A 25,201-nucleotide genomic window follows, 5' to 3' on the forward strand; every position below is an offset into this window, starting at 1 on the left:
ACAGAACTTTAATCTTGGACTTGTCATTGTAGACAGACTCTAATGGCTTTTACCTATACAGTCGTACCGATGTACTAGGAGTCAGTGCAATCCACTATGTATCTTCTTTATGGCTAGATCAAAGATTTGAGAATAAGTGTATTAAAGCTGTTAGCTTTCCAAAGCTATAAATCTATATACAGAAGCAGCAAGAACAAATGGCAGGTTTCCATACACTCAAACATCTTTCAACGAAAACAAACCATTCTGAACAGTATATTGAACAGTGCTGTTTATGGGCAGAACACATTAAAAGTAATGCAGTTTCAATTTCAACATGTGGGATTTCAAAAGGACAACAAAACACTGGGGGCATATTTCGATTAATTTCTCATCACCTCATACAAGTCACTACTGATGGATCATGTGATTCAAGATTTAGCAATTAGGTTACCCAAAAAGCAAAACGGAGTCATTATTTACTTAGCCTTATGTGGTACCAAACCATAATTGTGCTATTTATATTATTATATTAGTAGATCAAATGGCAAAAAAACAAAAAAAAAATTAACTTGGTTATCATTCATTTTTAAATATTTGTTTTGAAGAAGTAATCACACATCTCTTTGCCAGTTCATAGTGACCAAGGGGGGTAAAGCTCCAAAAAAAGACAAAAATAGCCATATGATAGCATTGTGTGAGGAAAAGATGCAAGATTATCAGTGAATAATCACTAAAATTTCCGTCTGTTCCTTACCTAAAGCTATCATATGGCTTCAGAAGACTTGAAATATAGTGCAAAAGTTGCATGTATGGACCACTTTCATGAAGCTTTTTGGTGATGCGGCCCTTGGTTACCACAGCTGCAATTTTAAGCTTTAAAGTCTATATAAAAAAATTCAAAATATAGATTTGAAACAACATTTGTGTAAGTGAATAATGGTAGAGGTTTCATTTTTGGGTGAACTGTTCCAAAGAATAATAGTCCCCAATGTTTTGTCGTTTAAAAGTTGACAGGAACAGAGTTTTGCCTTGTGGGAGATGCACATCTGTAAATGCACGAGGTCTTCATCCTGGATCAATATTTCTACTTCAACTAAATGGCATTTGTTAAGGCTTAAAGATGACCACATTAGGTGCATGACAAATGCGAGATAACCTTGCAGTGAATACTTAAATAAAATACGTAATACTTGCATTAAAAAAAATAAGGAGAAATAAGTAAAAAAAAAAAAAGATTTCCCAAAGATCCAGTATGAGGGAGTTAGTCCTCCGAGATCATAGTCTCCATGTCCATTAACTGCAAGGTTGTTCATTAGCACAGAAGAATTAAAATGAATATATATACCATACTAAAGAGTGAATGGTTTTAACACACAAACTTAGAATTACATTCACAGCAAAGAGTAACCATATGGCCACAAACAACCTCTTATCCTCTGGTTTAGGTTACAACATTCAAAACCGGAACTAATGTTCACTTTATTGAGACTTTCAGTAACCTTACTTTGTATGTGAGTAAAGTAACTAGCGTGCATCAGTGATGATCTCATCACAGATCAATGTCAGAACATAAAAGAGTAATGATTGTCAAGCGGCACTAAACGTCAAGCATGTTTCTGCCACGATCTACAGCAACGGCTGGTTAGAGAGAAGTAAAAAACCCTAAGTCAGCATTTTAGATGACTAAACAGAAACATCCTTGGCAACGTTACCATGTTAAAGTCTTCGACATATATATATTTTTTTCATTTTGTGAAGTCTGAGCAAGCCTTCATCTAGACAGGAGTCCTTATGATTGGTTACCTCGTCACCTTGTTACCAGGAACGTTTCTGGCAGCACGAGTGAAGCTACTACAAAAGAAAAGTTGTGGCACTGATTAAAAACTCAAACGAAACAAAAAATGAGCTAGCTCATACTTAAGCTGCATTTATTAAAAAACGAAACAAACAAAAAAACATTTAAACTGAAAACCTCTGCATTTTTTTTTTGTTTAGAAAGCGTTTGCTCCTATTTGTGAGTCTCTTAAACAAAAATAAATAAATAGCAGGAACTAAGATTGCCAACGCGCTCTGGTCATGACTATTTGCCACCATCTTTTGGTTCACCTTCAGTTCGTTTGGTACTCGGGTCGTGCTTCTCAACCTCACACCCTTCCACCGCTGCATCACTTCCTGGAGGATCCTCTTGAGTACCATTGAGATCTTTACACTGCCCGTTAAGAACAGGGGATTTGGAGGAGTCCAGGCACGCAGCGTCAGGCTTGATTTCGGCCAGGTTCATCTCCTCCTGAACATGCTCGTCTTCTTCTTCCAGTTTGCGCAGGATGATGGGGAGTTTGGCATCGGCGTTCTCCAAAAGGGCGATGTCACTTTCTTCGTAGAGCGGCAGCGGGGCTCCTTCGTCCAGCTGCTTCTGGAAGTGCAGGCGCTTGGCCTGACCGCAGGACACGGCGCGCTCCAGAATCTCTTTCTCCGCCAGCCGTAGCTTTATAGCAATGCGGGAGTGCAGGGACAGGTCGGGCTTCTCCAGCATCGAGCGATCCTCCTGATCAAGACGACAACAACAGAGATCTTAAAATAATGACCATATTGGCTAGCATGATCATTACTGTTTAACAATCAGTAACAAATGAACTGCTAGATTACTAAACCAGTTATCACAAAACTTTCAGCAGTTTTCTAAAAGTTTACATATACATACATACATACACACACACTATATATATATATATATATATATATATATATATATATATATATATATATATATATATATATATATATATATATATATATATATATATATATATATATATATATATATATATATATATATATATATATATATATATATATAATATACTTATTTGCAGCTGTATCATACAAATAAATTGTTAAAAAATCATATATTGTGATTTCTGGATATTTTTTTTTAGATTATGTCTCTCACAGTGGACAGACCCCTCCATGATTTCCAAGTGGGAGAACTTGCAAAATAGCAGGGTGTTCAAATACTTATTTTCCTCACAGCAAGGATGCATAACGAAAGACATTTATAATGTTATAAAAGCTTTCCATTTTAAATAAATGCTTTTCTATTCAAAACATATAGATAATAAGTCAACACTTTATTTTGATAGTCCACTTTAGACATTCTACTAACTATAAGTACATTTGCAACTAAATGTCAACTACCAGACAACAGAGAATTAATAGACTGTCTGCTTAATATCTGCTAACACTTTATTCTGATGCTCCTCCAACAGACATTCTACAGACTATAAGTAACTTTGCAAGTAGGGGTGTCACGATTCTCCAAATCCTCGATTCGATTACATTTTCGATTCTAAGGTCACGATTCGATTCGATTCTCGATTTTTACAATATATATATATATATATATATATACATATTTTTTTAAGCACAGGTTGCTACCAGTTTTAGACTAGACTAGGTCTGGGCAGTATGACCAAAATTCTTTTTTCACGATATGACTCATTTTATTTCACAGTAACAATATATTTCACAATATAGTTGCTATTCTGGAGAAATCGACAGAAAGGGCTTTATGTATAATAAATAAACCCAAATAGCCTACTTTAGAAATGAAAAGTACTTCACCTTGTTTGATTTTCTTTTTCTTTTATTTGGTAAATGATTTATTTGGTAAACTATTTTGATAGCTAAATATATTAAACAAAACACACTCATCAACTTTTAGATGAACTGCCCCCAACTGATTAATATTAAATACAACTCGTATGTGCAATTAAACTTTAAAGAAAGTATTGCTGAATAACTTTTCAATCTCATGTTATTGTTTCACTTCATCATTCAGTTTATAGTATCTGAATATTTTATATTGAACTATTCTATTCATAATAAATTAGTTACTTCCTTTTAATTGTATAGGATATTAGTAATACTAGTGGTTTAGATGTGTTCCTTCCCCGGTAAAGTTTTGCCATGCTTATACTGCGTTTTTAAGGGGCTTGTTTTGCTCTTTTTGTGATATCTGGCAACCCGTCTCCTGGAGCTTTAATCAAGAAAGGTTCAGAAGTGACTAGAAGGAGAGCAGCAGTAATAAAAACCTTACAGCAGCTACTGTTAGCATTGACTAAGTAGTTTAAATTATACACACCTTGTAACATTATTTTACCATAGCCCGGTGAACCGCGATCCCTCTCGGTGCGTGTGCACGCGCGCATCTTTTGTATCAGTAAAATACGATCGAGTTTGAGCGTCTTCAAGTTGTAATCACGTTTTGAATCAAATGAAGATTTTATCAGCTGGTTCAGTGGCCAATTGTTTGGATTTAGAAAATATAACGCGCGCTGTACATTTTGGCTCAGAAACAGGATAATATTATACATTCGCTTTAACTAGCAGGCTGTTCATTACCATGGCAACCGCTTGCGCGTCCTTTCTGAACATAACTGTACACATAATTGACAGATAGATACATTATATAAGGTTATTTCTATTCGTTAGAAGAATATTGATTTACGAACTTCTTGTCAAGTAGCCCCGTTGCGAGCATGTACGTCCCTCTAAACTTTCCGGGTGCTGCACTGCGCTCTAGTTGACTTCTGTTCTGCAAGCCGACCGGACGTGACATGGGGGCGTGGCAGTATCGACGATTCAATTTTTTAATTCGATGATCGAGGTTGTGGTTTAATTTCGATCGATTTCGATACAAAATCGAAATCGTGACACCCTTATTTGCAAGTACATGTCAACTTATTCTGCTAACCTTAACCTAACAGTCTAATATACTCCGTACTAATAGTTAGTTGACATCTAGTTGCAAATTAATGAGAGTTAAGCTGTATTCGGACAGGACGAGTTTTCTAAACAATGTGTGTGTGATTTCATGTACCGATTAGGACGGGAATAACATGGCTGTGTTTATTCCAGAGGTGGAAGTGGGAGTTTTCTAGATGTGGGCGTTACAGAAGGTCATCGGCTGTGCTTGTGTGCATCACTTATGACGTATGTGTTTAATTAATTACTTGTTTATATACCTTTCATTTATTATTAAAAACCTATTTAAATAAACTTCTCATGAATTTATAGAAGTGGAGGTTTATATTAAACCCACATAAGTGAGCAGAGACATCTAGACAAGTATCTTACTAGACATTGATATTAAACTGGGCAGTCTTTGCAGTTTCCACGATTTGGCTCAATTTATTCATTTTATAATTTAAAAAATTAATTTTTTTTGTCAGATACAATCCATATTGAAATGAAATGTCTCACAGACAATCGAAGACATTAGCATCCGGACATGATTAGATTTCTCAGAGGACCGTTTAGTTTGCCGAAAAACAGTATGTAATTTGCCATGGAATTATTTACTGAAGTTGTGTTTAAAATCACAAAGTACGCTTGTGAAACACGAATTTCTCTAACGTTCTCCATGAAAACTAGTCAGTATGAATAGGGCTTGTGTTGACATGTAGTTGCAAAATCACTTATAGTTAGTAGAATGTCTAAAATGGACTATAGAAATAAAGTGTAACGATAATATGAAATGTTTGTAGCATATGCTACCTTTGCTCCCTATGCAATTTAAATGTTTCAACAACTTAAAGATGCTTTGTAATATTTGTGTGAAAAGTTCAGAAATCGTTTGACATGGTTCCAGCACCTCTGAGGTCGTCTTGTAGGTTTTGAGAAGCAGCGCAGCCCTTGTTTCCAGGAACGTCCACAGCTTGATTTCGTTCTCCCAGCTGACAGGGAATTCGGTGTTGCCCAGGGTGAAGATCTTGTTGATGGCGTGATCGCCCACCAGGTAGTCCCTGAGTTCCTCTGCAATCAGAAATGCACACCTCTCTAGTTAAGGGAGTAATCTGCTGTGCAAGTGAGCCGGCAGGTCTGATCTGTGACGATTATGTAAGGTATGATTACACGGCTGCTAACGAGATGAAAGGGCTTGCCGAACGAGTGCGTCGCATGCGCACAACGCTGAATCCTGTCACACCAGTAAAAAAGAAGCCCCCAGCACAGGGGCCGCGCTTCGTTTAAAAATTAACATAAAAATTCTGAATAATGTATCAACTCAGACTTAAGAGGTCTTGCCAGAGGACATGGCCTTGCTTTATGGGATTTATGACAAAAACTTCTCTTACATGGATGCTAATAAATATTTCACTGACTCGGGATCAGTCCTTCCACACATCTGCCACACTGTCTTGATCAATTAAACACCTGAGGGGAACTTGTTTAGGCTTCGTTGTCCTGTCTAGTTTAGTGTAAGGATGTGATATGGAATAAGGCATCTCACTTCCTGATTTATGGACCATAGGTGACCACTGGTGTACCTTAGTGCCATGCGTGATGGTACCAGGACAAAAACAAAAAAAGATTCTTACCTTCAGTCATGCAGAAGACACGCAGGAAGGCCAGGAGCTGAGCGGATATGGGCGGCTCGCTGCAGTGCAGGGCAAAGATACTGGACCTGAGGAGGAGAAGAACCGGAGAGGGTTCAAAGCACCAACTGACTCCCCACCGCCCCCCTCCACCCATCTCAAATTAAACCCCAATTAACTCCAGCGGAACAGGCAGGTGCGAATGGAAGCCTCCTGCCTGCACGAGACCGCGGCGCTGCTCCCCGTCGCATGACAACTGATTGATCTGAAGCGATGAGAGGCCACTGAACTTGATGCATTTTTAAAAACACGCTCAATCATTTATAATTTACCGTTTAATTACTGGAGCATATCTATGGCCTCTTCCTGTCTGACTTACAGGGGGATGAAAAGAAGCATCTTGACTCTGACCTGAATCAAAAGGTAATTTCATATGGGCCTGTGTGGATTTTTTTTTAGAGACTTAAAGGATATTGATCTGTGTGATAGAAAGTTCACTGATAGTATTATGCCACAATAGAAGAGGTTTTACAGCACTGTAATTCTGTTACACTTGGATGATGATTCTTGCAGCAGTAGAACTCACCACTGAGACAGCCAGGATTGAATCGGATGTTAACATGCGATTCTAATACCTTACACATTACATTTACAAAAATGCTTTTCTAATGTATGGAGGAATTTTATTTTTTTTTATAATTACATGTACACTGCCCTCCAGTGCTGATGTTATCTATCAGCTAATAATAATAATTTCCTTTGTTTTATTATTAAAAAGTTTTAAAACTAAAACTTGATTACCAATTTTTGTAACATGTCTTTAAAGGTGGTATCAGTGATTTCAGGCCAAAAAATATTTTTATCACATTCATCTAATCTTTCCTAATGATCCGCTAGCTGCCCACCCCATAAGCATGCCGTCAAAAAACGCGTCTCTGTAGGCAGCCTAGGCTCTGAGATCTGCACACAAAAACAAATGGTTTAGCCAAACACTCAAAACCAAAACAAATAGTGTTCCAACCAATCACGACAAGGTGGATGGTGTTGTGAGGTTTTGTGCTCGTGCACGGCTGCACGCGAAGTCAGAGCTGAAGAAAAAGCTGGCTCAAAACCTCACAACACCCTCCCCCTGTCGGTGATTGGTTGGAACACTATTTGTTTTGGTTTTGAGTGTTTGGCTAAACCATTTGTTTTTGTGTGCAGATCTCAGAGCCTAGGCTGCCTACAGAGACACGTTTTTTGACGGCATGCTTATGGGGCGGGCAGCTAGCAGATCGTTAGGAAAGATTAGATGAATGTGATAAAAATATTTTTGGGCCTGAAATCACTGATACCACCTTTAAGTGGCTATTCAAACTTCTTATTCACTTGGAAAACAAATAATATGATGGCAAAATTTAAAAGCATAAATGACAGAGACACTTTTTCCATTGCCTCTTTTGGCTCATCTTTACTGAAGAAGAAAATAATAATGGAGGGAAAATATATCAGCTATAAAAATGTTTTCACAATTTAATAAATAAAATACATAATTTATGCAATGCAATTATGAGGTCTGATAAGTTTATATTGAATTAAAACTAGACTTAAAACTAAAGTAATAAGCTAGTCAAAGACCTGACTCTACATAGATCATGTGTCATTTCTGTACGGGATACTCACGCAGGAATCCCTGCACGTGCCAGAACCTCTGCCTTCATGGCATACAAACGCTCGCTCTTGCTCACACCCAGCTTAATTTTCACGCGGTCGTGTGCGTTGTCCTCAAAGAAGAAACCATTGTGGATCACAAACTCTGCATTGGATCTCGTACCATAGAATATGTAGATCTGAGGGAAAACAAAGGGAAGAACTTTGTAATTTGACACATTACTACAACAAAGCATAATTGGCACTGCCTTTTATTTCATAGCGGAAGTAGACATGGACACCTGGACGCACAGGTCAATGGGAATGGATGCAATTTACACAGTGACAATTTAGCCCTAAAAACTTCCTTCCCACACTACCGTCCTCTCAAAACACCGCTCACGTCTTCCCCTCAACAATACATCCACAAAATTTACAGATAATGCTGTGCAGAAAGTGTGTGAGAGAGAGAGAGAGAGAGAGAGAGATAAAACATAGTGCTGAAGAGAAAGAGAGGGGGCGAGAGAGAAGCACAGTTCAATCCTGTTCTCAGCCTCTCCACAGTGAGTTCCGGCCCAGTGCGAAATCAGAAGCAGGAATCAGGGATCAAACGGCTCTGTACGGAGCGACGCTCCCGAAACAGCCCCTCCTACTCCCCCCAACGCTTGTCCGAGTCCCACACGCCGGCCCCCGCACTCTCTTTCTTCTTCCACTGGCTGTCTCTGCGAATCTTATCAAATAATTCACATTCTGGAGAGAGGGGGGGGTGTCTACCTGGCCTGTCACAGTGTGCCCTGCATATCCGCTCTCCCCATGGCTGGATCTGAATGCCTCCGCTCTGATATTACCCCCGGGCCTTCGTAATGGCTGCTGGCTGATAAATGCATCACGGAAGCACAAGCATAGAGCAATAGCGTGAGGTGAGAGTGCGCGAATAGAAATTGAAAATGTACAAGAGCATTAAGTGGACAGTGCATGGCTCGAAATCCACCCGCTGATTTTTGTCAATCGCATAGAGAGATGTGAAACTGTCCGAGGTATTTCTGCTGTAAAAGACCAATGGTCATCCTGATTGGGACCTGTAAACAGTTGAGCTGCTGTGATGGTGTTGTAAGACTCACCTGTTCACCCTCTTTGTAATCTTTGAGAGCTACGCATTCGCATCGGTCATCCTCTAGATTGTAGCCTGTCGTAATCTAGAACAGAACAAAAAAAGTCTTGTTAACATTTGAGTCAAGTCATATATCTTACAGGTACATTAATACAAGATACTGATTCAGATATAAATGAGAGCTGTATGCATACATGCGTGTATTTTTTTTTTAAGAAAAAAAAAAACACTTATTTAGCAAGAATGCATTAATTTGATCAAAAGTGACAGTAAAGACTTTCACATTGATATAAAAAATAATATTTCCAAAAAAAGCTGTTCTTCTGAACTTTCTAATAATCAATGGATCCTGAAAAAATATATGTATTAAACAAATGTTTTTAAAACAGATGATAAGAAATATGAGACCACAAACGTTTGAACGGTTGTGTATATATATATGAATGATATTTCACATGGACAAATGGAGAATGAGTTTCAATAATTAAGCAGTACAATGGCACTAAAGTTAAAGGATTCCTGTTAGGCTTCTTTCATGAAATGTTCCACCTTATTTTATATGAAATATAGTCTCTAAGACTTATCTGTCCACTGACATCATCAAAAGCCACTTTTTAATGCCACTTTTCCCAGTTCAAGTGTTGGCATTGTTACTGAATTTTGTTTACACCTTTTCACACAGATTTTAATATCAGGTGTAAAACAGAGCTTGAGCTAGCAAAAACCTGTACCTTTCTGTTTTTGTCTTTTTTCCAAAATTTAAAATGTTAAATACAAACAATTAGGAACCAAAACTGCAAGGCTATTTCATTAAATATTTATGTGGGTGGGGAAAAGATCAAATGAAACAAAACAATACAATAGGGCAAAACCAACAAATAAAATGGCACTTACTAATGGTTATAGAGCCAACCTATTAAAATAACACACCCTAACAAATACAATCTTTCACTATTAAATCTCTCAAAATCTTCAGAAATCAACTAAATCAAATAATCTTTGAGTAAATTGTACGAAAAACACTGCTACCAAAAAATGCAATATGTTTTTATTAGACCTTAACCAGGGGATTACCAGAAAAACAATTCATTACACATTTTAATGACCGTGATTTTCAATGCACATGGTAATTTGAAACAAAACTTCATTTGAGGATATAAGTGCATTACAGAGTCATATGAACAGAGGCGATATATTGCTCTGTGGCAAGAGCTGCTGAGCACAATCAAAGACAAATTATCCAAATAAATATAAAAGAACCCTTGGGATGAAGGCATAATCTACCGAAAAATCGCATTAGACTTTGTGCCTGCATTCCTTAAAAGTAAATGTTTTCCCCCTGTACTTTAAGATTGCAATACAAGTGAAAGCACTGTAAACGTCCATGTCATGCAGGAATATTAAAAAAATAAAAATAAAATGGCTGAACTGAATTGGTTGCAAAAACCTTCTGCTAGTACCCATAAATGATTTGACGGGGAGTTCTGTATTGGTTTTGCAGAAGTGCTGTGGACTCACCAGGCCGTTGGTGTGGTTGCACATGTCCCAGAGAGGGATGAGGGCCAGTGTGACCCGACTTCCGTCTGCAGTAGGAATCTGATTTTGACGAGTCATTACAGAAGACACTGCCCACCTGATATACAAAATGGCATCGCTTCATTACAGATTCAAAACACAACTAAAACTGCTGTACATGTTAAAAGGAAATATAATGGAAAACTAATCATTAATTATAATTAATAACACGAAATTCCATTTCCAGTCTACCCAAAAAACATGTATGGACACTAAGGACACTCTATATCCTTTAGAACATCAAGTTCATGTGAACCGGACTGTTGCGACCTATTTTACTTTAGTATTGTGATGCATTTCCAATTGAAATTGAATATTGAAATGAGAGAAAAAAAAAATGCAGACGGGGCTTGATTTTAGCACCTCCATGTCATCTCTTGCTCGTAGCAGACAGACGGTTAGAGGTTAAGTATATTCTGCTGAAGATTATGAAGACACGTAAATTTTTCTGTTAACTAATTGTCTAGTAATGGGTGCGAACAAAGTAAATGGGGTCAATATTGATTTCATCTGGACTTTATTGCATCAACGCCCATGTTTACACACCAAGGCCTTTAGTATTCTGAATAGGCAGTGCTATTGTGCATTTCATTTGCAAAACTTAATCAAAACAGGGGTCAATTGCATACAAAATTCCTAAATGTTACCTTTTTAATTCTAAAGGCCAGAGAGAGGGTTGAAAATGGTCATGTAAAACTAAATTACAACTGAAAGAAAATCTTCCTCCATTGCAAGTGGACTTCAGATTTTTTTTTTTTTTTTAAGTACAGAATACAGCTGCTTTAATAGCTTGCATCAGGCAATATAATGACCTTAAATTTGAATTTGTCCAGAAGAGACAAAAAAAATTCTTACTGATCTAGTCTAAATAATCTGGACATCATTTATTAAAAGGAACTTGAAGTCCACCGAAGACAACATTAGCCGTGACAAGACGCTTTTCCATTCTCTTCACACATTACCCAACGGGAGCACAGACTTGCATCATATTCAACAATCTGAAGATGAAAGGGGACCAATGATAAATTATTCCTTCACAGATAATTTGGTGCTAATGAAAGAACAATGAGAACAAACGCCTCATTTTTAAAGGCCATCGCGTAGCCCTACAACCAACCTACGGCTCATCTTCCTGCTCTTTTCCTTTTTTGAACCTCAGCAGGGAAGAGAAGTTCCTTTTTTTAACATAGTAGGACATTTCAACCAACCTGTAGTCGTCAAAGGTAAAAGCATCCTTCAAGGGCAGTTTGCTGGCATTCGGATGAGTCTGGGAATTGAAGATGAAGAACACAGAGAGTGGAAGGAAGGAAAAAGGAGAAAAGAGAGTAAAGGACCAGAGAGAAGGAGATATGGAGGTAGAGGGGAAAAAGGAGGAAAGAAAAGAGAGAGAGGAGAGAAAAAAAAAACACAAATCAGTCAGTGGAATTTCATTATGTGGCTGCCTAACAGATCCTAACAAGAGTGTAGCCAGGCAAAGAGCGTCCAGTGGTGCTATGCAAGGATCATGGTGGCATTAGCCCCCCATACATCACTGTCAACTTAATTTGTTGTGCCCAGCAGCCGTCATAAATCTGCTTCATCAATTTGTGTGACAGAGAGCCACTGGTGCCACAGAAATCTACATTTAAAGCCACAGACTCGCTCCCTCCAAGGGCTCATTTGCAGCGGGTGTCATGGAGAGGGGGAAAAAAAAAGCTACAATCCCGAAGAAAAGGGAAAAAAAAGGTAGGGAGCAAAGAATGCCAGGGTCTAATTCAGCCGGCCCGTAGCACCCTCCTGAACATGCAAAATGAGCCATAAAAATAGATGTAGGTATGAAGCTGAGAGTGAAGGATATTCTTCTTTTCCCCCACAGGTACCCTCATGGCTGTGTGTGTGGTGCTTGTCCTGTGAAATGAAGCACTGTACTCCACAATGAGGTACCGTGAAAACTGTAATGGTGCTGATATGTATATAACACAGTACATCAAAAAGCTTGCGCTCGAATATCATAATCACGACTCAGGTGATCAGTCCATCACACAGAACGAGTGGTGAGATTGCCCAACAGACACAGGAAACAAAACAACAAAAGAAAATGTGAACTTTGCAGATTTCAAAAAATATAAATCACTTACAGATATGAATACAAAAAAACCTCCATAATAAAGATGTCTTTGACATGAAGGTTTTCATCTGCAAAAAAATGTTAAATTGAATGTTACATCAACATTCAGCAAATGTTTGAAAATCTATTTTAAATGTATTTTTATCAGATGTTTTTACACAAATAAGACAAATTTCTGATCAAAGTTCATGCAGACACGTTGTGCCAAGTTTTACATTGACACGTTCGATGAATCCAAATTCATGAGTAGGGTTGGAAATTGTTTGAATTCTTTTTAATTGAATTTCTGCTTATCGATAGTGATTCTTATCGATTCCTAATTTCGATTCCAATAAAGTTAAAAAACAAACTTGAATACCATTCACATTTATTTTATTAAGTCGTATTGAAAAACATTGTAGCTGAATACCATGAACAAAAATCAAGAGGCTAAAGAACACTTTAAAAATACCATAACAAAAACAACTAGCCTAACTAATATAAAGTTCAAGCATTATTAAAGACAAGTAAACACTCAGTAATTAAAAAAAAGAACAAATAAGCAAATCGCACAAATAAATACAACTGAAAGATTATTGAAATAAACAAATTAAGATTTTCAGGTATTCAGGTACAGAAACTATAAATCTAATGTAAAAAAACACCGCACTTTATAAATAAAATATACATAACAAGTATAGTTACAAAAGTTATTCAGTCAAGAACTTTTCTGTCTTTAGTTGTTTGATTAACGGCAGCAGGAATATTAGGCTGCTGTCACTTTAAGAGCTGCACGGATCCAATATACTGTTACACGTGTTTTCGTCAACTGTTTACCTTCACTCAAGACGTAATCAACTGTGTTTACGAGAATATTTTGACATTTTAGTGTGTATTATTTTTCCGTTCAAGTCCAAATAGAAGTGGAAGAGAAATCAAGTTCAGTATTGCGCACTATACCGCATGAGGCAGCTTTCTGTGCGCACGTTTTGGAAAACAGCATGCAAGACTTCATTTACTTGATTTACCTTTCAGTATGTGCGCTTTGGATGTATGTGCAGCACAGTAAAGTGTGTGGGTCTTCTTGCGCTTGAATGGTTTAAAGTTATATGAAAATGCACACACAAAGGAATAGATAAGAGGAATCAAAATTTGTATTTTATAACAAATATGTGGTTCCAGGATTGGAATCCCAGCCCTATTCATGAGTTCATAATAAGTTAATAGATTACAACAAAGTAAAGTTAAAATAAAAGCAATCAATATAAAACAATTACAAAAAAATTTAATAGTTTACAGTTTTTGTTTACCTGCAAGTCATGTAACCATTAACCAACATCAAAGAACTGGAAACATTAACTTAAAATACTTAAAGTGCACCCTAAGATTAGGCTAAGTCAAAGGGGTTCGGCTGACCAAAAAGTTGGGGAGTCCCTGCTGTAACCAAATGAGACTCATCAAGCTTGAATATACAAAATTCAGCGAATAGCATCTTTAAAAGACTTATTTTATGGTGCTTTTAAATGCAAACAATGCTTTTGTTGTGTGGAAAAGAGCAGCGTGAACACTCCTTTAGTGTTCCAAAAATATCTCCTTTAGTTGGAAAAAAAGTTATACGAGTTTGGAACGATAACAAGGTGAGTAATTGAAGACAGAATTAATTTTTCTTCAAGTAGTGTGCTCCTTCACAGATGTCTCAGAGACAAACGTGCGCATACTGGAAAGAGGGCGCAAACCCAAGCTGCACCACTAGGCTCGCAAACTGAGGAATAGAAGCATTAAATGCAAGCGCTCAGAAGAAGTGGATAACTTTTACCTTCCACGTCTCTCCCCATTAATCAATTTCCCTGACACTAATTGAGCCCCGTATTCCCCCTTGCTGCTCTGGAACCCACACACACTGACACAGTGTGGTCACATCATATCTTTGCCTGTAACTCAGTGTGTCGGCAGAGTAGAGTCCAGTTTTGAAATTGTTGTAGCCCTACAGCAGAGTGTGAGAACATGTACATCGGCTGCCTCTGCTGTGAGTAACCAGGCAAAGGTGAACACACTCAGGTGGATGAAGGTGTACAGGTCAGCTGTGATTTCATAAAGCATGACATAATAACAGAGCAAAGCCTGACCACTTTCTTTCATTTCAACCCCAATTCTAAGAAACAGGCTGACTTGGAAGCATCGCTCACGTACACTGACGGACAACCATTAAAAGATAAGCTCTGGGTAAAGCCGGCAAGTCAGAAATCTGTGTCCTGGGTTTGAGCCTCACATTGCAGATGTAGGGAAGTGGTTCATGTATGGATGGGGGGGAGAAGCATATTACAGGTTTTGATGGAAGTAATAGGGCAAATCTTCAGAGAGTCAAGCGGTTCTCCGCAGACTTCTTGCAAGAGGATGTGCTGAAGCCAGCTAAACAAAGTAGAAAGAAAAAAAACACTTTTGCGCACCGGTAACCATTACAGGCCACCTGAAAAGGGTTAAAGCGCAGTTAATGATATTTTCAGTCCTCTGAGAGCCAAATACTCGAGTGCCCAAGTACCGTAATAGATTCAATTAAGGCAATAATTAGTTGAACAGAGTGATACACCTCAGGGGGGGGAGGGCGAACCTGGCTGCAGAAAGGCCACGAAGAGGTCCGCCCGGATCCCTCTGAGTGCTGTGGGGATAGGATAAGGCCTCGAAGTCTGGAAAAACGTAAAATATGCTCACGTAAAGACTAGAGAGGTAGTTTGAGACGAAACAGAGGTACTTTTAGACGGCACGTTTGATGAGGTGTAGGTTTCGGAGATAAAGGGCAGCTGCACTGCTGCAGGTTCAGCTTGTGATGCATTAGCATCACCAGAGAGAGGTAATTCATCATGTGCCACAATGGCACCGCGGCTCAGAGAGAGACGAGGGGGGAACGGCCCTGTAAATCAATTAGAAAACAAAAGCTCCCACCACGAGTGCCTGCTCTCCTTAACAAGGACGGCGGGAAACGCGGCTAATTGGCCGGTGGCCTCCAGGAGGTCTTTCTGGAGCCGAGATCCCCAAGCACCCCATCCGCCGCCCTGGCCGGTATTAGAGAGCTTGATCAGTGCGCATGCTGAGGTTCAAAAAGGATTGATTTTTAACATCTTACTTCTGTTACGTCGACCGTTTCAATTCTCGACTTTGTGCACGTTACTGAAAATGACGAAAGAGACGCGTGCCTACATCGTCGTTCAACGTCGCAAACTCTCCCTCATTTTCCGGGCTGCATCAGGAAGGTCAGACAGATATCTTCTCAGGTTTAGGGAGAGGGGGTGGGATGAGAGCATACCACTGGGACCCTGTTCATTTCTCATCAACAACGGCAGATGCAGCACGCCAAGGTTACTTTGCATTCGCTGCATACCGGGGTCACCTTATGAGGTTCACCTCCCCCACACACGCACGCATCCGGCCCCAATGAGGAAGGTACGGTTATCATTGGTCCCCCGCGGACACGGGAGACGCTTGGATACTCCTCCGAGGGCGCTCGGCGTTGACAACCGCCTATCCCTCTTCACACAGGCAAATATATAAAAAGCTACTCAATTCCAGTAGGTGAAGGGCCTTGCTTTCTCACTTCTTCTCGAAGAGAGGAGGGGGGGCAAGGACCAGATAAAGCAGGCAGTGGGAGGAAGTAGAGGGGGGGCTGGGGTTGTCAGTCATGTGTGGAAGGTACATTCAGGTCAATTCAATTCAAAGCCAATGCGACAAGCTAATTTTCCAGCCCGGTCATCTGCGGCCGCCTCAGAAGAGAGGCTGACATTGACAGTAGTCATTACAGTGACACTGGCTCCCAACCTGAAGAGCCAAGAGGAGAGGAGAGGAGCGGACAGGACACTCACCGAAGGGCCGGCAAAACAACCCTCCCCCTCAACTGAACATCTTTGGGGAAAAAAAACCCACAGAGCTTTATATGAGCAAAAGAGTTATGTTCATGTAACTCTGAACTCCTGTTTGAACGCACAGAGAATGAAACCTTCTGTTCATTAAAAGGTTTACTCGGTGTGATCAATGTGTAATTCATTGTGCCAAGAGGTCATGAGTTCCTCCAGCTTTATTTTACCAAGTTCGTTTCGCAGGAAGTAACATTTCATTTAGACCAGTACCCTTGGAAGCTTAACTCACTTCTGCCACCTAATGGACTACATATTCAAATTGAAATCGTTCACTACAAATTGATTAACTTTCGGATGACTGATGCTGACGGCTTAAGTAGCAGATGCATTTCGGTTTATTGTGTTTCCTGTTATTTGTCTCAGTCGCTGTATAGAAAACAGTATAAATACACTTGATTAAAGTTATTAACGGAGAAACAATAATACAGCTCCTAATTACACTTCCACCCCCTTTTATAAACTAGAAAGCATTTAATAAAGAAAATGTCAACAGATTTGCAGACAAAATGACAAATACATTAACTATCTGCATGAATATTTGATGCCTTATCTTGACAGTAATGTGAAATATTAGTTTCTTTTCCCTAATTGACAGTCATCTAATGAAAGAAACAAAATGTACCAGCAAAGATTTCAAATGAAAATTGGAGAGAACTGGGAAGAGCATATTATTGCTTCCTTAATAGCTAAGAGGAGGTCCAAGAACCAGGATAAAACTTATTGGACAGATCGCAGGCCCGTTGAAATGAACTGCCATCTCAATGTGTCTGCATATTCAAGATTTGCATAACACTGAAATTACATTTTATAGTAATTTCATGCACTTTTTGTTAACAAAGTGGAAATAAAATACATCCTAGAACTTACCAGGTGATGCTACAACAGAATATTAAGCACTGATTTTTGACTGGACTCTGGACACTGATATTTGATCAAAACTTATTTTTGTTTAGTTTCAATGAGATATCTACAATCAGAAATCTTTACTTGTGAAGTAACAAGAAGATGTTATAGGCTAAAAGTACATTTCTGTTTAATTTCTAATTCCTTATTGTAACAGAGCAAAAAGTATCATATTTATCATTAGCATATATATTTTTTTTCTAGCACTAAAATCTAAAACTTCAGACATGCAGTTATAAAAAAAAAAAAAAAACTAATTCAAGCCCACTTATGATTTGCTTTGAACACTACTTTGAGGGATAAACATCTCCCCCTGCTGGTCAAAGATTGCCACTGCAGCACCATCTCTGAGCCATGTCAATGGCAGCTTATCAGGGGCCCTGAAATTGGGTGCAAGAGGGCATTATAAAGCTCCTTTTACCCATCTCCAATGTGCCTTCAACAGCAGGGATCCTTTTAAAACTGGATTTCCTCACCTCAGCAGACAGCAGTGTAAAGGACGGCTATTCATGTGGCTAGAGAGTCTGAATAACTTGTCACGCTGATTGCTCAAAAAACCCTGCACTCAAATGGCTTGCAGTCCATGAGACACAGATAGGGCTATCAGTCACCACACTCATCAAAACTGCCATACGTACAAGTACAACTCTAGTTTACTGAAGAAAGTTTGTACTTTTGTGTAGCTGAAATGTGAGAGTAGGTGCTTAAGTTATTTTTCTTTGAAAAAGTAGGTAAATATGTAAAACATTATGTAATAACCAATTAACCCATAAAACACTTGATCAAACCACACTGCATTTGTCAATCAACAAGAGGCTTTAAGGACTTAAAGTTTTTAAAAATGTGTTCATGTTTTTTTGGTAGTGCAATCAATCAGACTCAGATTGTGGTTGAAAGTCACTTTTTCATTTTTCACACTCTAAATGAAAAATCAAGCCAAATGAAGGAAGGAAAAGAATGAATAAATATATATGCATGCACACAGACAGTTGAGATAGCTGTAAGACTTACATGGATGACTTTGTAGAAGTAGGCGTACTGTCGCGCTGTGTTTTTATATTGACTGAGCACATCCTGTATGGCTTGTGTGGCCAGCAGGTGGCGCACTTCCTCCTCTTCAAAGTAAAGGGGGGTGTCGTAGTCGGCAGGCAGGGTCTTGATGTAGGGCAGCCAGGGAGAGCTGGGATTGGCCCGTTCACACAGCAAGTGTAGAGCCAGGGTCACGTTGCCCATGGCCTGTAGGATTCGGTCCTGACTGTACAGCGGCCCTGTGAATAAAGGTTCAATTAGGGGTCTGTCTGCAATGGTTTCCAGATATTAAAACAGACTTAATTCTTTTCACTTATAATTATGCTGTTTTCACGCTACCTTTTTGACGTGGACCCGTGTTTAATTGAGCAGAAAGCTTGGTTTGTTTGAAAGTTAATTCAAGTTTATATCGGGTCATGTAAACCACAGTATAGTTACATTTTGAAAATGTGCCACTGTGCAGATGGTTCGGATAACAACTAGTGTTGTTATTGTTAACTAAAACTATTACAAAACATTTTCAGCAATTTACATAAAGCTGAAATAAAACAACATATAAATATTAGATGAAAATTTTAGTTTAGTTAAAATAATTTTACTAAAAGAAAGTAGTAAATTACTAAAACTACAACTGAAATAAAAATAAATTAAAGCTAAATAAAATGTGAAAATTAAAGCTAAATAAAAATATAAAAAAGACAAATATATATAAAGCGAAACTAATATATACTACAAATATGCTAAAGTTAAGTATATAAAGTATATTTAGTATATAAATATACTAAAATAAAATAAAAAGAATGAAAAATATAAAAATAAAAGCAAATAATATGACTGTATACAGTATAAATAATACTAAAACAGCACTAGTTCTAAATCAAATGTTTTGTAAGTGTGAAAACAACATTAATTAACGTACATGGTAGGACAATTTTAAAATACAACAAAAATAAGTTATTATAAAATAAAAATAAATATAACAATATAAAATAAAAACAATCATATAAAAAAAAAATCATAGAAACAAAATTGTTGCATGTTTGCCTCACACACTTGCATGTATTACCATCTGTTGATGGAGCTAAAATATGTATTTAACCTGGGACATTAAGGTAATATTTATATAAATGTCTTATGGTCATTTATAGAAACATTTGCAAGTTTCAATGTGGCATTTCATGTGATTGTCAGAGTTTAAGGTCAAAGACTGACATTGCTACACTATGCGAAACTCACCAAGGACAGAGTTCTTGGCGGATTCCACAGTCATCAGCATTTTTCTAGGGATCCAAAGGAACAGCTCCTCAGCCTGAAATGGACAGAAATGAAAATAACACGGTCAAAAACTTACATTCAAAAGCCCCAATTGTTACAATGTACAATTGAATAAAGATTTATTTTGATTACAGGGCTAGTTCTTTCCTGACACATTCAAATTCCACTATTTTAAATAGAATAAATCTTTGAAATATTGTGTAAAACTACATTTTGTAAATAACAATTAGCTAAAGAACCACCCAAATACTGAACCCAATCAAATCTGGAGGTAAAATATAACCAATCGTTAACCTCTATGTATCAATCAGCACTCTCACTCCTAAAGCACTAACAAGGTTAATGGAAAAATAAATAAAAATAATCTACTGCCAGTGCCAAAATACAGTACAGGTTGGATTACTTGTTTCAACCTTCAACTGAATATATGACAGAACGCTGTGTAGGTGGCAGAAAAAGCAAGCACATCGCACATATAATTTGCAAGGGATCTAATCTCCATAATTTTCCATAAAGTGTGTGTGTGATGCTAAGAACACTATCAGCATGATGCCTGGTTCATACTGTACCTTATTTTGGCTAAGAAGAGCCAAAAAACGTATTATCAAGTCTCGCCTCAAACAGTCTGCGGACTAGGTGAGGAAAAACACCAACCTTAATATCTTTGGTGGCCTTCAGACCATATCCTTCGTCTGCAAAGTTGGAGATCTCAAAACCATCACAAGAAGCCCCGCATTCTGCGGCCCAGGCCATCAGCTCGGAGAAAAAGTCTTCCCTGATTCCCTCAAACGATACAGACATCCCTGAGGAAATAATACAATCCCATCACAAGCTGATTTAGCTATTGTATGTATATTAAACATCAGCGTGAGAAGTTCTCTCTGTAATGAATTCCATTATTCAACGGCACTCTGCTGTATTATGTTGCTGTAACACCACACAAGTGAACCTAAACGGTGCTACATATTACTCTTGTATATCTTACTGCATAATGTGCTGTCTAACGTTTATTCTAATGGATATTTATGTGTTCTAAATGCACATCTCAGAGACTCCCACTGAGTATTTTATCAAGTAATGTGATAGGATCATTCTTAAGTCTTTAAATCACTGTATAACTGAAGCTATTTCTGTGCTTGTTTCATCAACTTACTCTTATGTAATGTGCATTTTGTTATCAAATTATTTCTATCAAATAAAGAAATGTTCAACAAGCCAAGTTTTCTTGTACTCTTTAAAGGTAGTTAAGATTCTGTCAATATTTACTCACCCTCATCATGTCACACACACACCAAAATATCTAATTTTGTGCTTTTCCACAGAAAAAAAAAAAAAAAGTAACGAGAGTTAAAAGTTCCACACCATCTGTTTTTCCGTCCTCTTTATTCTTTCAACTAGGACGGTTAAATACTTAACAATAGCCAATGGCAAATCAAAGGGAAAACCACGCTACATAAAAGCTCGAGAACTGCTAAATCACATTCATGTGAAGCAATAACGTACCTTTCTGTTTCTTACGGATCTTCTCCACCAGAGCTCGGATCTGAACATATTCCTCCCACTCTTTCCCAGGAGAGGGAGCAGCGCTGCTGCACTCTGAATGGGGAAAAGAAAAGAAAACGTTCCAATCATTTATATTTATCAATCACTTATGCTTGGATCAACAGAATCCAAAAGGGGACTGTGGGGAAATAGCTTAGTGCTCTAGTTCCTGGAGTAACCAGATGCTGGCCGATTCATTTTCTCTTCCGGCTGCTTTTGTAAAATGTTGCGGCATCTATCGGCCTGGTAAAAGTCCTTGCAGAGCACAGACCGCAAATTGTCTTTGATATAAACAAATGCATGTCCTTCCCAAAATGACATGCTATTTTGGAGAGATGTTTGATGTATGGTTTAAAAATGTAGATTGATGACCAAATGATTCCATGAAGTACCACCGTACCCTTGAGCACAACCTCAGGAGGCTCCGTTCGTATAAAAGCTTCAGATGATTAAATACTAAATAGATTTACTTCTACATTAGGAAATCCTTCACACGGAAGACGTTTCATTTTCAGGATCCAGTTGCATCTTTAACACCACAACAAAATAGTATAACAATCATGTAATGCGATTATGGAAAAATCACAAAAGCCTTTTGTGTAGCAGCGATGCACACATCCATGGGAGAAAATCATTGCAACGGTATTTCAGAGCAGGAATGCAGCCATAAAGAATGCATTTATACTCACTCTGCAGAAGTTCAGAAATTAAATTCATCATCTCTTTTGGAGAAACCGCAGCTGTGGCACCGGTCCCCGATTTCTGGGTTTTCACTCTGCTCTTTTTGCCCATCTTGCTGGTCTGGGAGAGAGGATGGCTGTGAAAAAATGCAAAATGTGAAAAATACAGTAAAAATAACACTAAAATGTGACCAGGTTTCATTCTCCTGTATGCAGCCTATGTACAGTAAATGAGCCAATAGTCTGAGAAGTACTGGACTCCACACTTCTTATAAATATTTAGGTGTAGTGGACTAGGTACAGTATATTTATAACTAAATGGAAGAAACATGTGAATGTTTCACATCCAAATAATCTCTGAATCTGAAATCACTGCCAAGAAAGGTTAATGGTCTCTGTGAGGGATTAAACGGATGGCTACAGCGAGCCAAAGGGCACTAAATCAGGTACTTAATTGTAAACAATGAGTGTGTGCCTTACATGAAACTAATCAAATACAACATGCTTGTATGTAGTTAACTTCAATAAATGAGTCATATGGCAGCTGTTCCCATATTTCAAAAGCAAATTTGGGCAAGGTACAAAACTGAAAGAATATTTCAATGGTAAAGCATACGTTAAGAAAGCTCCACTGGCGCACTGTTTATGATTGCAATCATACATGCATTAACTGACTTTTATATAGAATGCCATTATACATAGGCCTAATACACACTATATGCATGGCCAGTTGAAGTGTCAAATTTTCAGATGAATTCAGAAGATGTCAAAGCTTAAATTTTAGATATTTCCATCAAATCACTGAAAGCCTACCATTTAAAAAAAAAATAATGAGAGGCACAATTGTGTTACTGAAGAGCAAATTGGATTGAAACACTTAAAAGTAAGCTACTTAAGACTGAAACCATCAGAGAAAAGGAGAAGCAATGCAATTATACTGGCTGACAGCAAAGACATGCAACTCAACAGATCAATATTCAGAATACAAGATATTAAATAATAATATCAGCAGCTCGATGCCTTAAAATAACTGGCCTTGCCCAATGCATCTATTCAAACCCACCAGTAGATGATCACCTTCTTCACACCATTGCACAGCATGCAAGTCTTCATTTTAAACACTGGGTGGTCCAGTGATCAAATGCATGAATTAAAACCTTAACATATATATTCATCCATTCATATTCATCTAGCTACCTGTCTGTTCCTGGCCCAAGAATCCTGGTTAGCTGCCTACAGACTTCATTTTAGGATATCATGAAACAGACAGCTTTCAAAACGTTCAACAACATTTTTGGGCAGCGTAAGTTACTCGTCGCTTCAAGCTCGCCTACGACGCCCAGATATGCTGTCTAGGTAGGCAGCTCACTAGTTTTTGAGACACATTCAATGTGTTAATACCCAGCATGCTTGTGTTTCGCAATTTGCTGAATTAGACACCATTTACTGCGTACATTTGCCACGCATATACATGCATGTGACGTATTACATGTTGTTTAATTATACAGACCTCGCGCGTATTTGCAAACATCATATTATGTCACATTATACACCAAAACTACCTTCCAATTGACTGCAGGGATCCTCCTGTCAACCTGGAATTCAATCCTCTTCAGCTCGGTTTACTGGTAAAACCTAACTTTTCTTCAGAGACAAAGCCACGCCCTAATAAGATTTCTAAAGAGCGGATTGGGCCATTGAAGCGTTTATCCCGCCCTAATCTTGTCCAGAAACCAATTTTAATTGGCTAATGTTACATACGCAACTGCATACGTGCGAGCCAATTGGTTAAAGTGTAAATGCATTTCACTTCGCTAAACTGTACGTATCTATTGGTTTTCGCTAAGGCGGTACCCGTTTGTCGTGACTTCACTGGTCGTGAGAGGAGTCGATCTGTTTATGGTTTGGTCAAGGTTGGGTTGACTACACAAACAGAAAAGGCTTGTGTGTCTTGCGATTGGAAGTTTACTTTGGGTTCATAAAGTGACCATAAAAGGATAAAGTTAGCGCAACGTGATTCGCGGAGGAAAATGTCAATCACAGCAACAACATATCAACGTAACACAACTATAACATACAGTACTTTAAACATTCTGTTGTAAAAATAAGATCATTTTATATTTAAAAAAAAAATGTATTGTAAAGTATAATCATAAAATCAATCATTTGTATAATTCTACCACTTTATAATGTATAATATAGTTTATTATCTTTTTTACTTCTAACATTTATAATTTTTTAATTTTGTATTTACCAATTGTGGGCATGTAGGATAACTGATAATTCCCTAACCTTGTTTAAATTACACCAAATACATGAATGTCAATTTAATTTAGGCTATATTTCTTAGAAAACAACCAAAATGTAGAGTTCAATGTTAAACTACATTCAGACATATCACAAATTGTATTAACCAGACTGGAAGCTCACCTATAATTAATAAAGAATAAATGTAATATTTATGTAATATTTTGTTTGACCTAAGCACCACTTTCTCTCATGTTTGGAAAAGACAAAAATTCACTCCCAAAATCTGTTAACATTAGGAGACTCCATGCAACTGCAGTAAATCCCCAGTAGAAGGCAGACTCTTCCTTTTATTCTGCTGTTCATTTCATGCAATACAAAAAAAAAAAGGAGAAACATTCTACAAAGAGGATTCTTTATTTCAAATCTACAAGAGGGTTATTTGCAATGCATTTAGATTTTGTTTTATTAGCTAAAATACAGGTCCGTTCTCAGCTACATACAGCTTATTAAAAATATATAAACGCATGCTAGTTACAGGTATTCTACAGTAATAGAAGGTATTTACATAGTCCTAGAATACAACTTCATGTGTGTTTCACATACAGATGAGCTACACAGAACATTGAATTTCATGAAAGATTCAAACATCAAATCCTCATTCACAAAAGAAGCAGTGCATTTGAAAAAAAATAGGAAGATTTCAGCATTTCAGATTCTTTTGTGCTTTGAACTTAAATACAAAAAAGTCAGTAGTTGTGTAGACTAGATCTGCTTATAAAGGACACTTTTAATTGGATTTCAAAAATAGTTTTAATGAATATGTGTACTTCAACACCAAGTTTTTAGGCGTTGTGTTC

General features: G+C 37.8%; 1 protein-coding gene across 2 annotated transcripts; it reads right to left on the reverse strand.

Annotated features, from left to right (window-relative positions):
* Positions 1-256: 256 nt before the first annotated feature.
* Positions 257-23,761, reverse strand: setd3 (SET domain containing 3, actin histidine methyltransferase). 2 transcript variants are annotated; one of them, XM_081347654.1, is made up of 13 exons: positions 23,657-23,761; positions 22,104-22,231; positions 21,376-21,468; positions 20,527-20,675; positions 19,834-19,906; positions 18,580-18,836; positions 11,880-11,938; positions 10,615-10,729; positions 9,107-9,181; positions 8,019-8,185; positions 6,360-6,445; positions 5,636-5,796; positions 257-2,527 (listed from the first exon to the last, which is right to left on the reverse strand). In XM_081347654.1, exons 2-13 carry the CDS (start codon positions 22,204-22,206, stop codon positions 2,063-2,065), a joined length of 1,803 nt encoding a protein of 600 aa, XP_081203780.1. In that variant the 5' UTR covers positions 22,207-22,231; positions 23,657-23,761; the 3' UTR covers positions 257-2,062. The 2 variants fall into 2 exon arrangements, with proteins under 2 accessions (XP_081203780.1, XP_081203779.1); XM_081347653.1 differs by having other exon boundaries at positions 5,636-5,820.
* Positions 23,762-25,201: the final 1,440 nt, after the last annotated feature.

The sequence above is a fragment of the Scardinius erythrophthalmus genome (assembly GCF_964197995.2).
Source record: "Scardinius erythrophthalmus genome assembly, chromosome: 19".
NCBI classification, from domain to species: domain Eukaryota; kingdom Metazoa; phylum Chordata; class Actinopteri; order Cypriniformes; family Leuciscidae; genus Scardinius; species Scardinius erythrophthalmus.

What these genes read in the sequence shown, in the direction of transcription:
- setd3 (XM_081347653.1), bottom strand. Translation starts at nt 22,206, where the DNA reads ATGGGCAAAAAGAGCAGAGTGAAAACCCAGAAATCGGGGACCGGTGCC. An exon ending in AATTTCTGAACTTCTGCAGA is followed by an intron (nt 21,469 to 22,103) that starts GTGAGTATAAAT and finishes TTCCCCATTCAG; the next exon opens with AGTGCAGCAGCGCTGCTCCC. An exon ending in CCTACAAGACGACCTCAGAG is followed by an intron (nt 2,528 to 5,635) that starts GTGCTGGAACCA and finishes CGTCTTGATCAG; the next exon opens with GAGGATCGCTCGATGCTGGA.